Source organism: Accipiter gentilis, chromosome 5 (assembly GCF_929443795.1).
Source record: "Accipiter gentilis chromosome 5, bAccGen1.1, whole genome shotgun sequence".
In the NCBI taxonomy this organism is placed as follows: domain Eukaryota; kingdom Metazoa; phylum Chordata; class Aves; order Accipitriformes; family Accipitridae; genus Astur; species Astur gentilis.
In genome coordinates this window covers 40,802,522-40,816,433 of record NC_064884.1, presented here as the reverse complement: position 1 = coordinate 40,816,433, position 13,912 = coordinate 40,802,522, and the positions used below count along the sequence as shown (strand labels likewise).

The 13,912-nt window shown below is 51.0% G+C and overlaps 2 protein-coding genes across 2 annotated transcripts; both read right to left on the bottom strand.

The window, feature by feature from the left end:
- Positions 1-932: 932 nt before the first annotated feature.
- Positions 933-3,315, bottom strand: LOC126038901 (olfactory receptor 6F1-like). The gene is given in 3 exon segments (XM_049801363.1): positions 933-1,877; positions 3,218-3,274; positions 3,277-3,315. Coding segments are annotated over 3 exon segments (1,041 nt in total).
- A 7,846-nt stretch (positions 3,316-11,161) lies between these two features.
- LOC126038952 (feather keratin Cos2-3-like) lies at positions 11,162-11,607 on the bottom strand. Its single transcript, XM_049801411.1, has one exon. The coding sequence runs from the start codon at positions 11,590-11,592 to the stop codon at positions 11,311-11,313; it is 282 nt and encodes a 93-aa protein (XP_049657368.1). The 5' UTR covers positions 11,593-11,607; the 3' UTR covers positions 11,162-11,310.
- Positions 11,608-13,912: the final 2,305 nt, after the last annotated feature.

The following is a 13,912-nucleotide window of genomic DNA, read 5'->3' as shown; positions in this document are numbered from 1 at the left end:
AAAGCAATAAGCCAGCTGCTGGGACTTCTTTAGGGGATTCACATGAATCCCTGACAAAATGAAGCACTTTGCTAAGTGGAAGACAAACCTGTGGGAGGACCACTCCTCCAGCTCTGTTGGAGAACCATTTCTGGGTGGGATTTGTGACCCTTTCCAAGCACTGGTCTTTAGAGCTGTGGCTGTTGTGGTTTAACCCCAGCTGGCAACTAAGCACCACACAGACACCCACTTACTCCCCCCTGGTAGGATGGAGGAAAGAATCAGAAGGATAAAAGTGACAAAACTTGTGGGTTGAGATAAAGACAGTTTAATAACTAAAGCAAAAGTCACGTGTGCAAGCAAAGCAAAACGCGAGGACTTCATTCACTACTTTACATTGGCAGGCAGGTTGAACACCTCCAGGAAAAGCAGGTCTCCAGGAAAGCAGGGCTCCATCACCCTTAAGTGTTTCTTATTTGGGAAGACAAATGCGATAACTCTGAACATTCCCCCAGCTTCATTCTTCTTCCCCCAGCTTTATATGCTGATAATGACATCATATGGCATGGAATACCCCTTTGGTCAGTTGGGGCCAGCTGTACCAACTGTGTCCCCTCCCCACTTCTTGTGCACACCCAGGCTACTCCCTGGAGAGGCAGAAAAGGCCTTGACTGTTTAAGCGCTGTTTAGCAGTAACAAAAACATCCCTGTATTATCAACACTGTTTTCAGCACAAATCCAAACATAGTTCTATACCAGCTGCTATGACAAAAATTAACTCTATCCCAGAAAAAAACAGTACAGAGGCATTTTGAATTAACTCAGGAATGATCGGAGGGAGGTGGGAGCATAAGAAGTGAGTCTCAGCCCATCCTAAGATGGCTGTAAGGTGAGTGAGATCAGCTCAATGGGGAATTGGTGGCTTCTCACTACCTGTGATGCCCAGGTGCACTTCACTTTTTCTGGAAAGCCCACCCCATAGCTTGCCTCACTTCTTTGTTCCTGAGTGTGTAAATGAAGGGGTTCAACAAAGGAGTTACAACAGTGTTAAAGGTATTCACGAGTTTGTTCAGATCCAGGGAGTTCTGGGCTGATGGTTTGACATACAGGAACATGGTAGAGCCATACCAGATTGTGACAACACTGAGATGGGCAGAGCAAGTGGAAAAGGCCTTTTTTCGGCCATGGACTGACTCGATCCTCAGGATGGAAGAGATGATGTATATGTAGGAGACCAGGGTGACCACACAGGAGGCCACCACAACAATTATGGAGACAAGGAATGTTGCCAGCTCCACGGGCCATGTGTCACTGCAGGAGAGGGCAAGGCAGGAATCTATATCACAGAGGAAATGATTGATGACATCTGGCCCACAGAACGTCAGCCTGGATGTCAGAAAGGCCAGCAACGAGATGGCCAGAAAGCCTCCCAGCCAGGAGCTGAGCGCTAGCCCAGCAGAGAGGCCACTGTTCATGAGGGAGCTGTATCTCAAGGGGTAGCATATGGCTAAGTAGCGGTCATAGGCCATGACAGACAGGAGAAAACACTCAGTGGAGCCTAGGGAGAGAAGAAAAAACAACTGGAGCATGCAGACTCTGAAGGAGATGGTCTGGCTAGTCCCCAGCATGACTCCTATGGCTTTGGGAACAACGCCCGTAGTGTACCAGATCTCTAGAAAGGAGAGATTACAGAGGAAGAAGTACATTGGGGTTTGTAGGTTGCTGTTCATCCACACCAGAGCTATAATGCATGCATTGCCTACTACTGTCAGGGAGTACGTTAGTGCAAATACCACCACAAGGAAGACCTGAGAATGCCACGTGCCTGGGAAGCCAAGAAGGATGAATTCTTCCACACCTGTCCCATTTGCCATATCCTCCCAAGTGTGGAGGTTCATCTGCAAAGAGAGGAATGTTTCTGTGAGCTTGCATGCCTGTGCGGGTCCTTCAGATGCTACTTCAGATACTACTAGATGCACTAGTAGTGAAACAAAACCGCCATCCCTGCAACAGTAGTTGGTGCAGAGCATGGGAAAATGGCATCTACCCTAAGTTAAAATTGTGAGGGAAATAATCCTTTGCTGCAGAAACACATTTGAACAACTAGAACTGACCCTGAAGGTCAGGCCTACACCATCAAATGAACATGGAGAATTATTTATCAGATCAAGCACAGGCATCTCCTTTAGAACATGGTGAATGCAATTGCTTCCCTGAGATGAAAATCCCATTTAGGAAACTGGATGGCAGGCTGAGGGTCTCCAGCTATGTGAAAGGCTGTTGTAGAGGAAGGGAATAACATTACCTGCACTCTTCAAGGCAAGCAATACTGAGTTGTGATTTCAGCCAATGAGACTGAGGGATGAGAAAACTGTCATGACAATGTGGTACTGCAAGAGAGTTTCTCACGTCTTCTAGATCAGTTTATCACAAGAAATTTTGGACTGAGATGGCAGTGACACAGGGTAGCAGGCTAGTATGACAGTCATTACTCAAGGACTCATGGTCTTGTGTAGGTGCTTTCTTCCAAGTGTCACCACAGGAAGCTTTTCAAATACCTCCATTTCCTCCACTGATGTCTGCTTCTCAGAATAGCTACTAGGGGTAGGATTCACCTCTGTAATTTTGCCATCTCAGAGTCAGGGGAAGGACTTCTGCTGACAAAGCTGAAAGATCTACAGTGAAATACTCCTATGTCACCTCCTCAGCTTACACCCTTCTTTCTCCATGGACAGAGAAAAGGCACGAGGGAGACATGGCTTATCTTGTCTTATATGCATGGCTAAAAGCACTTTAGAAGTGCCAGGTTGTCTCTGAGGACTAAGGCAGGAGTTTAGCAAGCAGCTTAGATGAATAAGTCGGACATCTCAACTTGGGCAGACATATCCATGCCTCAGTGGTTGAAGGCAAAATCCTCTTAGTTGAATCCCCACCAAGGCAGTTCTGCTGAGAAACCAGCTGAATTGCTGGATATAATCTATGCCCTCCCTGCAGACAAGGGAGGGTTCTTGATCAGTTCTCTAGGGCAGAAATGATCTCATTCTTAGGTGAATGTCTAAGACAGATGGAGCTGAACCACCATCTGAAGGATCCCTTTCTCTCCTTTCTTCCTCCTTAGCAATACATACCAGAAATCTCATGTGGCTAAAGAGCAGAGGAAACCCCTTAAACCCAGCTCTCCTTAAACATGCAAAGCATTGGAAGTCTATGCTAGAGGTCTTGGGCAGGCTTCACTCACCAACTCAGCTGATAGAAATGATCCAAAAGACATCTCTACATGCACCATCCTGCAGCTGAAGCCATGAAGCCATGGTCTCCTTCGCTGAGGGATAACATTGGAAAGAGGTTGATTTATTGGAGGATCTCTGGATGCAGTGATGTCAGAAGTGTGGATGAACAGCTCTCCCCTTGCCAATGCACTTCAAGCTGTACACAATTGCCTGATGTTATTTCCTCTCCATTTACCTAGCAGATATTGACAGCTTGGGCTCCCAATTTTCTTTCCCCCTCACAGCCACAACTGTACTTCCACAAAGAGGAGCCTTGTGTGCACACACACAGCGTAAAGTCTCTCCAATTTAGCTCCATATAGTGAGAGCATACATCAGAGAGTCACCAGCATCATTAGGGTAAGAACATCCCCACACCCACCTCATTAACACACTGAACCTCAAACTGGCCACTCCTAGGAGACAGGTTTCTGTTTTCCCTCTATGTGCCACAGGGAGTTTGATCTCTGGGGGATCTCATGGGCTTGTCAGAGGTGGATAATGTTCTCTTCACACAGGCCAATTAAAGAACAGCAATGCAATTCTCTAAAGTTGCTGTCAGGCTGGGTGTTTGCCTCCTGCCTGCAGCTGTGGTATGTGAACCTTGTCAGGAACTCAGTGCTCTCTTGTGTAGCCATTTGCTGACAAACGCAGGAGGTGTCTGAAATAGCTATGCCCAAGAGACTGGAAGTGTCAAGTATTTGGTGCTGGATAGTAATGTGGTCTTGAAACCTCCAGGATGGGACATAACTAAAGGCAACTATGGACACATGAAAACAGAGGGAGTAAGTTAAGGGATTCACCTACCTTATTTCAGAGCCTCTAACTGCAGTTAAGGCCTAAGTCTTGAGTCTTCATTGAAGTGAAGATCTAAGTAAGATCTAAGCACAAAGTCAAGAGGGGAGTAGGGGAAAATTGATCTCCCCTGCCTCCAGAGCAGGTGTCTCCAGGTAAGCTTCTCATCTTTGCTCCATTCATTATCATTTTCCAAATGTTCTGCTAGTTTTTCAGGATTCTGCACTTGTTCAAGGGTGAACTTCCAAAACACTGGAGGTGTTTTGGAACACCACCCTAGGCATTTGCCCATACTACCCCACACACCCTGCCACTCATAATTATCCAGTCTCAGGGCAGACCTCTGGGTGATCTTCTAAAATAGTTGTTTAACCATAAACAAGAGCTGAACCACATTCAGGATCATGCTAGTTCCTAGCAATAGGACCATACTGGTCTCAACATCCCAGGGGTTTTCAAATTTTCCAAAATTCTCAAATGCCATTGTAACTAGACTGGGGAAGAAAAGTGTCTCACCCATAGATTGGCTCTCTGAGGAGGAAGGGTGAATGGTGTAATTATTAATAGCTTCCCATAGATAGCTCCCAAATGTCCTTGTGTTACCATCAGCCCTCTCTCCCACACAACCCAGCCTGGGGAGAGGTGCACCCCCATCCTCACCCTGTGTAGGAATGACCCTGCCCTCTGTCCTGGTCCTATGGTGCTGGTGGTGTGTGAGGTCTGTGTGAGGGCAAACCCCCACACCACAGGGTCCCAGGGTCTGCAGATGTGGGAAGGCCTTGGCCTGTGTGTAGGGAGCAGTGGTGTTGCACAGAACACAAGGGCTACTTCAGCCTCAGGGCTCTGGGAATGCTGAAGGAGTTTGGTGAATGGGGGAAGGCACTCCAATGTGTGCCCTGGTGAGACACCACCTGGAGTGCTGAGTCCAGCTCTGGAGTCCTCAGCACAGGAAAGACATGGACGTGTTGGAGCTAGTCCAGAGGAGGGCCATGAAAATTATTAGAGGGATGGAACACCTGTCCTATGAAGAAAGGCTGAGAGAGTTGGGGTTGTTCAGCCTGGAGAAAAGCAGACTCCGGGGACACCTTATTGCAGCCTTTCAGTACTTAGAGGGAGCTTATAAGGAAGATGGGGACAAACATTTAGCAGTGCCCATTCCAATAGGACAAGGGGTAATGGTTTTAAACTAAAAGAAGGTAGATTCAGGCTAGGTATAAGGAAGACATTTTTTACAATGAGAGTGGTAAAATACTGGAACAGGTTGCCCAGAGAGGTGGTAGATTTCCCATCTCTGGAAACATTCAAGTTGAGGTTGGAAAGGGCTCTGAGCAAACTAATCTAGTTGAAGATGTCCCTGCTCATTGCAGGGGGGTTGGACTAGATGACCTTTAAAGGTCCATTCCAGCCCAAACAATTCTATGATTCTATGATCCCTCAGCTTCAAGAGGCAGTGCCTGAAAAAGAACTCATTGCAGTGTGTCTCACCCTCCAATGCCTCTAGGAGTGATGAAGGGTCCTCTGGTGCTCCCACCTATTTGCCCGCCAAAGCAACATCTCCCTCTTTCAGCAGTCAGTGTGCAGATGGAAAGACCACCTAAGGGACACAGATAGGGTTGCAGCAATTTTTAATGACTGTAAAGAGGGAAATGAGGTCACTTCAAGGGGAGGTCCCCAGTGCAGGAAGGAGCAGGAGTAGCCAAGAATCTGTTCCCCTTTTCCTGCGGCAGAGTTGCCACCAGCCATCTGTTGACCTGCCTGGCAAAGGGAGAGAGCCCAGCAGGTCACTCCAGGCTGGTTTCTGGGGTCCTCAGAGCAGAATTTGAGGGGAGCACAAGACAACAAAGAAAAGAGATAAAGGGTGAGTGGAAGAGAGGAAAGGTAGGCATTGGCCATGTTTTCAGAGAGCCCAGGCTTGTCTCTTCCAGTCTGCCCTTGCAGACCAAGCCAGAAATAATCAGCTGCTCTCAAAACAACAGCATGAATTTTCATCCTCTGTCCAGCAGCATCTTCTGGGTTCCTAGGAGTCCTTATCAGAGGCCGTTGCCAGCATCTTTAGCAGGGGGGGCACCTTCTGCCACAGTAGCGGCTGGTGATGCAGGAGAGGTCACAGCACCCAGAGTTGATGGGCACGCCATCACAGCTGAGGATGCTGCCAACAGCAGCGGAGGTGGAGGAGCCCACAACGGTGTTCTGCGGGAAGGAGCTGAGGATGGGGCCGGGCAGGGTCACCACCACGGGAGAGGGCTGGATGACAACGGTGGAGTTCTGGCACTGCCTGACACAGGGCTCATTGCAGCTGTTGGCCAGCGGGGTCGGGCCGCAGGGCTGGCAGGGCAGGCACTGGTTGTAGCAGGACATGTCGTGGGTCCGGAGGTGCACCTGGGAGAGAGGGCAGGGAGGAAGCAAAACATGGGGAGGCATGAGGAGCATTCTATCACCACACCACGAGGGAGCCAAAGAAGATGCAGGGCCAGGAGATGTCTGAGGGCTTCTTGGCCTCATCCTGCCAGGGCCCAGAAAGAGCCACGAGCTCCCATGCGGCTACTGCCTAGCCCTGAGTCCAGAAGGCACCTGAGTACAGTCTCAGCCTCCCTCCATGTCTGACCTTCTCCCCACTTTCCTCTCCCATGACAAGCAGCCCCATGATGTGGCATAGAACCAAGCTGGTGTCAGCTGAGAGGCCCATTGAGGTGAGACCTGCCTTTAGAGAAAGCAGAGGAGGAGAAGGGGGTTGAGACTCACCTGACTCCCAAGGAGATGGAGGCAAGAGAAGTGGATGAGAGAGTGAGGAGCTGGGCTGGCTTTTATCATGGACCTTTACTGCCCCAGGCTGCCAGAGGCATCCCTTGCAGAGGTGATTATTTTCTGACAAGCTCATCTTGAATGCAAAACGTCTCACCTAATGCTATAGGCTGTGTTTTGGCTCCCTGAATTGCTGTCGTTTCATTTCCTGCTTTATGCCGGGCACATTCCCCAGTAATGGCCTCTTTTTTGTGACAGGGTGAGAGGCCCAAGCATTTCCGGAGCAAAACACGTCAGCGTGGGCAGAGGACTCAGCTCACATGCTGGAGGAGTCCAGTAAAGGACACTCAAGGTAGAGTAAACAGCTGGCTTAGACTACGCACATACACACACATCCAGACCTCTAGTCATCTAGAGCTAATTGAGAAGGCTGAAGACACCCCAAGAGAGGCTGCCTACACTATCCAGGGCCACCACACAAGTCTTGGACTTGACAGAGTCATGGGGAAGACTGATCTGCAGTCGGTGAGAGTGGGAGGTGCAGCTGATGAGAGTAATGTGCCCAGCTTGAAACCATTTCACCCCCACAAAAGCCCTTTCCCTGCTATCTGTCTGTCCCTGAGTAGCGTGAATGTGGCTATGAGGTTTAGCCATGGGATGGAGGTGCTTGTAGGCTCTGGTAGGACAGCCTGTGGGTTCAATTCTGATCACATGATGAAGCAAGCCATGCGCACATGACCAGGTATGCAGGCCTTGCTGTGAGCTTGTGCTAGCTGGGCAGTTCAGAGGCCACGACTGGGCAATTACAGGATCAGTGTCTCCAGAAAGATGACTTGTCTCATTTACCATGGACGCCTGCTTTGGGATGGCATAAGTCCCATGTGTGAGCTGATGCCTCTTCAGTGACTGTGGGAAGAGTCTGTAGCATCTTTTAGAGCAGGTCCAGAGGGGGGCCATGAAAATGATCAAGAGGGATGGAACACCTCTCCTATGAGAGAAAGCTGAGAAGAACTGCAGATCTGGAGAGGAGAAGGCTCTGGGGAGATCTTCTTGCGGCCTTTTGATACTTAAAGGAGACTTATAAGGAAGAGAGAGACAGACTGTTTACCAGGGCCTGTAGTGACAAGATAAGGGGCAATGGCTTTAAACTGAAAGAGGGTAAGTTTAGATTGGGCATAAGGAAGACATTTTTTCCCCCAGTGTTAAATGCTGCGTGTGACATCATATGGTATGGAATATCCCTTGGGTCAGTTGGCGTCAGCTGTCCCGGCTGTGTCCTCTCCCAATTTCTTCTGCAACCCCAGCCTCCTCACTGGAGTGGTGGTGTGAGAGGCAGAAAGGGCCTTGATGCTGTGTAAGCACTGCTCAGCAATAATGAAAACATCCCTGAATTATCAACACTCTTTTCAGCACAAATCCATAGCATAGCCCCATACCAGCTACTATGAAGAAAATTAACTCTGTCGAGGACAAAACCAGCACAGCCTGCTACACACCTCCTGCTCAAGAAGAGGAGGCAGATGACGCCACCTTCAGGCAGTTGGGGAAAGCCTCACCGTCATAGGCCCTGGGAACCACTGGTGGGTTTTAGCACCTCAGCATCTGCCTCAGGGGCAAAATGGCCAGGCACAAGCAAACCAGGAAAGGTCCTGCTCCTCCACACAGCTGTACACACACAAAAGCACACCCATACACACACCTGTGCCCACACAATTATGTCCATGCAGACCAGTCACACACATTCATGCTCTCCTGCCCTCCCTCCGCAAAGAAGTCCCATGTTGCAAAGAAAAGAAAAAAAATCCTCCAGTGCTAGAAGGTTCCACCTGACCTTGGTGATCTCCTCAAGGGTCTGGGACCAGCCCCTGCCCTTGCAAAGGGAGCGGTGCCACAGGGACACACTCATGTGGCAGCAGAAGGGTGTGTGTTTGGGACAAGGCAGACTCCTCTGGCTACAGACACTGAGGCTGGGACATCAGAAGTGACGTAGTAGGGAACCTGTCTCTAGACTCACTTTAAGGTAGATACACTCTCTTCTAAAGGCAGAGAAGTGCAGATGCAACCTTACATTACAGAGCAGCTGAAAAAAAAGTTTTGCCTACCCTGTGATTTTCCATGCATTCTTTTTCTTTTTTCCTCAGTTTGAATTGATGTACTGGCCTTGTTTCTTCTTCTCCTTTGCATGCAGGTGCAGGTGGTGTAGTTGCCTTTAGTGAGAGGGAGCTGCCTGCAGCCTCCCCTGTTAACCTTGAGCTGGCTGAGTTTATCTTGCAGCCAAGGTATGCAAAAGAGATTCTGCACAAAATAATAATACAAGAGTCATGATGGTGTATTTGCTTTACCTGGCAAGGTTTCAGTACTGAAGGGCTGCACGGATGGCTTCTGTGAGAAGATGTCAGAAAGAGCCAGTAACAGGTGCCTCCAGGATGGACCCGTTGCTGGCCAAAGCTGAACCCGTCACCAACGTTGGCAGCACCTCTGTGATAATATATTTAAGAAAGGGGGAAAAACAGTGTGCAGCAGCCAGAGGAGAAGAGTGAGAAAAGTGACAGCAACAACTCTGCAGACACCAAGGTCTGTGAAGGAGGAGGGAGAGGAGGTGCTGCAGGAGCCACAGCAGAGATAGCCCTGCAGCCCTGCAGAAGACAATGGTGACACAGCTTGTCCCCTGGCAACCCATGGAGGACCACGATGGAGCGGATATCCACTCTGCAGCCCACAGAGAAGCTTGTAGCAAAGCAAGTGGAGATGGCCTGAAGGAAGTTGCAGCCTGTGGAGAACCCACACTGGAGCAGGCTCCTGGTAGAAACTGTGGCCCATGGAGAGGAGCCCACACAGGACGTGTGGATCCATGGGGGCCACATGCTGGAGAAGCCCATTCCTGAAGGACTGAAGCCCATAGAAGGACCCATGCGGGAGCAGTTAATGAAGAATGGCAGCCCATGGCAAGGCCCCATGGTGGAGAAGTTTGTGAAGGACTGTGTCTTGTGGGTGGGACCCCAGCCTGGAGCAGGGGAAGGGAATGAGGAGGAAGGAGCGGCAGAGATGAAGCAGTATGAACTGACTGCAACCCCCATGCCCCATCACCCTGTGCTGTTTGGGGGAAGGGAGTAGAAGAGTTAGGTAGGAGTGAAGTTGAGCCTGGCCAGAAGAGAGGGGTGGGGGCAATTTGCTTCTAGTTTTGTTTCATTTTTCACTATCCTACTCTCTTGCAGTTAATTGGCAATACATTAAATTAATTTCCCCAAGTCGAGTCTGGTTTTCCCATGGCAGCAATTGGTAAGTAATCTCCCCATCCTTATCTTGACCCACAAGCCTTTCATCGTATTTCGTTCCGCCTGTCCTGTTGATGGAGGGGAGTGATAGAGTGGCTTGGTGGGCACCTGGCAGCCACCAAGGTCAATCTGCCTCAGACACATAAAGCAAAGAGAGGAAGCATAGAAGAGCAGTGATGTTATGGCTGGAAGTACCAGAGATGTCGTGTCCCCCTTGTCCCATCCCTGAGATCACTAAACAGCCCAGTTCCCTGTGTGGTGTAGAAGAGAAGGAAGAGATTTGGTGTGGCTGGAGGGCAGGGGCATCCAGCACTTCATGCTTGAGGCTGCATGGCATGCGGTGAGGGGAAGCAGTCACGTGAGGCTCCATCCACATAATGGTTCTGCATGAGATAAAAGAAAGGAAGGATTTTCATGGACAACTTGGAAGGTGGAGTAGCAGCTATGGGCCATCCCAAGGGCTGTTCCCTTCTTTAGCCCTCTTCCCATTCTGCAAAGCAAATCATCTTTCGGAACTCAACACCACTCCCTGTCACCCCAGCGCAGCCCCAACCATAGGAAGAGGAACACTCTTCCTCAAGAGGTCATGTGGCTGCTGACCCCTGAGGACCTCCTGCCTTTCTGGATGTTTGTGGGCAGAGGCACAGCAGGGCAAGGCCTGATCGTCACAGGCAGCAGAGCAGCCAGGGATGACTTCCTCAGCTCCATGAGAGAGTGCCCCAGAGAGGATCCACTGCAGGGCGTGGACCCTCTCATTCCTCTGTGGATGGAGAAGAGTCTCCTTGTGCTCTCATCTCCCCCATCCACCCCACAGCAACATCCTTCTGCTTTGGCTGCTTGGCGAGTGTCCACAGGGGGAAGGACCACAGGGAGGCAAGGCTTGAATGCAGCAGAGCTTTAATGAGTCAAAAGAGGGCAACGAGTTCACTCCAAGTGGAGGACAGAAGTGCAGGGAGTGCTGGGGACAGCCGAGAGTCTGGAGTCCTTGGCCATGGGGAAGTTCCTGCATCATGCCTGCCCCATGGAGGGAGAGGAGACAGATGGTCCCTACCAGGTTGGTGTTGGGGAGACGGTGTGGGCAAGGGGATAGGCAGCCACAAAGAAAAGGGAAAGGCAGGCAAAACCATTCAGGCATACTGAAAACAGCATCCAAAAGACGGATCCTCTGCCCAGCACCATGTTCTGAGTTCCTCAAGGTGTCACCCTGGGGCTTTTGCAGCATCTTTATCTGGAGATGGGGCACCTCCTGCCTAGTAGCATCTGGAAATGCCAGAGAGGTCACAGCACCCAGAGTTGATTGGCACTCCATCACAGCTGAGGATCCTGCCAACAGCAGCGGAGGTGGAGGAGCCCACAACGGTGTTCTGCGGGAAGGAGCTGAGGACGGGGCCGGGCAGGGTCACCACCACAGTGGAGGGTTCAATGACGACGGTGGAGTTCTGGCACTGCCTGACACAGGGCTCATTGCAGCTGTTGGCCAGCGGGGTCGGGCCACAGGGCTGGCAGGGCAGGCACTGGTTGTAGCAGGACATGTCGTGGGGCTGGAGGTGCACCTGGGAGAGAAGCAGGGGGGAAGTAGAGCACAAGGGTGACTGAAGAGCAGCCTGATTTCCCTGTCACAGAGGAGCCAAGGCCCATAATGAGTGGGGAGCTGGAGGCTCGGCCAGAAGACACGCAGTCTTCATTGCCCTACAAGGAACTGCCTGACCCAGGGAGGCTCTCTCCTAATTCGTAAACCAAAACGCCCCTCGACCATGTCCCAGCCTCTCTCTAAGCAGTCCTTCCCCCTCCTTCCCCCTCTCAGGACAAGAAGATCCAAACCCCAGCACAGGCCAGAGCCAGTATCAACAGAGAGGTCCACCGAGGAGAGATCTCACTTTGGAAGAGAAGATGGGCCTTCAGACTCACCTGGTTCCCAAGGAGAAGGAGGCAAGAGGAGTGGATGAGAGAGCAGGGACTTGGGCTGACTTTTATACCTGCCCTTCATTGCTGCAGGACCAGAGGCAGAGGTAACAATTTTCTGACAAGCTCATCTTCAATGCAAACCTTTGCAGCTAATGATATGGGCTGTGCTTTGGTTTCCTGCACTGCTGCCTTTTCATTTCCAGTTTTGTTCCATGCCCATTCCCCAAAGATGGCTTCTTTTGAGCAGTGGGATGAAACGCTCAGGATTTCTCAGGCAGGAATGCAGCAGTGCAGGCAGAAGACACAGCTCAAGTGCTGGACAAGTCCAGAGCAGGCAAGTGACATTAGCCTGGATCACCCTGTTGGGGCTGTTTAAAGTGTCATTCTCAGGAAGGAGCTCCAGCAATGCTCAGCTGGATATTGTGGGCTCCCATGCATGAGGGTGTGCCATGTCCTTGTCTTTCCTTCCCTCCTCAACTCACCCCGATGGTCCATTCTTGTTCTTGCCTCCCCAGGTGTGTGCGTTGTGCTCCTAGGTTTTGACCCCCTCCTGCCTAACACTGCCCAGTCCCCAGGGGTCCTCAGCAGGGTCCATGGTTCATGGTGTTCTTGTGTGTGTTCTTGTCTTGTGTGTACTTGTAAGCAACCAGGTTTGTGTGGATGCACATGGAAGCATATTTATGTGTACAATCCCAAGCTGGTGTGCATAAGCCTGTGTCTGTGTGTCCTTGTGTGTCCCTCATCACGAGGGAATATGCTGCTCATGGCAGGGACACTCTCCAATGCTCTTTCCAGGAGCAACACAGAGCAGCAGGTTCCCAGGGTCAGGAGGAGCCTGAGTGCAGCTGAGTGGTGATGGCACCAGACTGCTAGAGAACTGTCCAGGGAAGAGGCACTGAAATGCAGCCACTGTCTCCTGAGCCCTCCTGTCCCTGCCCTCCAAAGGTCACGCTCCGTTGCTGCTGATTTCAGGCCCCAACAAGGATAGTTTCACACCAGTTTTGATCCACAGTTTAATTCAGTGGAAACAATATTGGGAATACCTCAGCATGGCTGGCAGTCCTCCCTGCTTGCCTCTCCAGGCCATGACATAGCAGCTCTCCCCAGCGTTAGAGAGCTCAAAAGCATGGGGATTGCTTTCTGGGGAAGCAGAAAGGCTGAGGAATCCTGCTGACCTTGCGCTGGCCATCCCTGAGTGGATGTGCTTCCAGTGCAGGGTCAGTGGTTTCTGGGGTGGTGCACGACCCCTCTCATGTCCATGTCAAGGCCAAATGTACTTGTGCAGTTCCTCGGCCTGATGCTCTGTCAGGCAGGGACTGAGACCTTGGATCAAACAGGTACTGAATGAAAGGAACACGCATCCTGATATTCCTGTGCTGTGAGTGGAAGGAGACCCTGTGGCCTGCACAGGAAAGGCAAAGAACCGGTGACTGCTTTGGACTTCAGCACACAAGGACCTTCCTGCCCCACATTGGAATCTCAGTCTGAGAGCCCAGCAACTGCCCCTGGGAGGGAAGGGACATTGGATTCGAGACCGCATCCCCCAAAGACAGCTGCTGTCCCACAGGGGTGTGCAGAACAGACCCTCTTTCTGACAAGGGCTGTGCACAGTGGTAAGTTTTCTGAGCCCATCTCCCTGCCTGAATGGCTGTCAGCCTGAGGCCAGGACCATCTTGGACTCAGTGCAGTCAAGTGCAGTACTTTCCCCCTTCCCTTTAGTGAGCTCGGTGAGATCAGTGCCAGGCAGCTCTGCTGGGAGAGCTCAGCCAGGGCTGATTCCCCTCCTCGTGGGTCTGCTTTTGAGCTGAGGCTCTACTGCATCTGAGCGCCAGACTCATTGCTTCCTCCTCAGGTAACAGGCACTGTGGAAAAAGGGAAGGGCAGGGGAGGTGTGTACCTAGAGTTTAGCAAGACCTTTGACAGCCTCTCCCGTACTTCCTCGAGGAC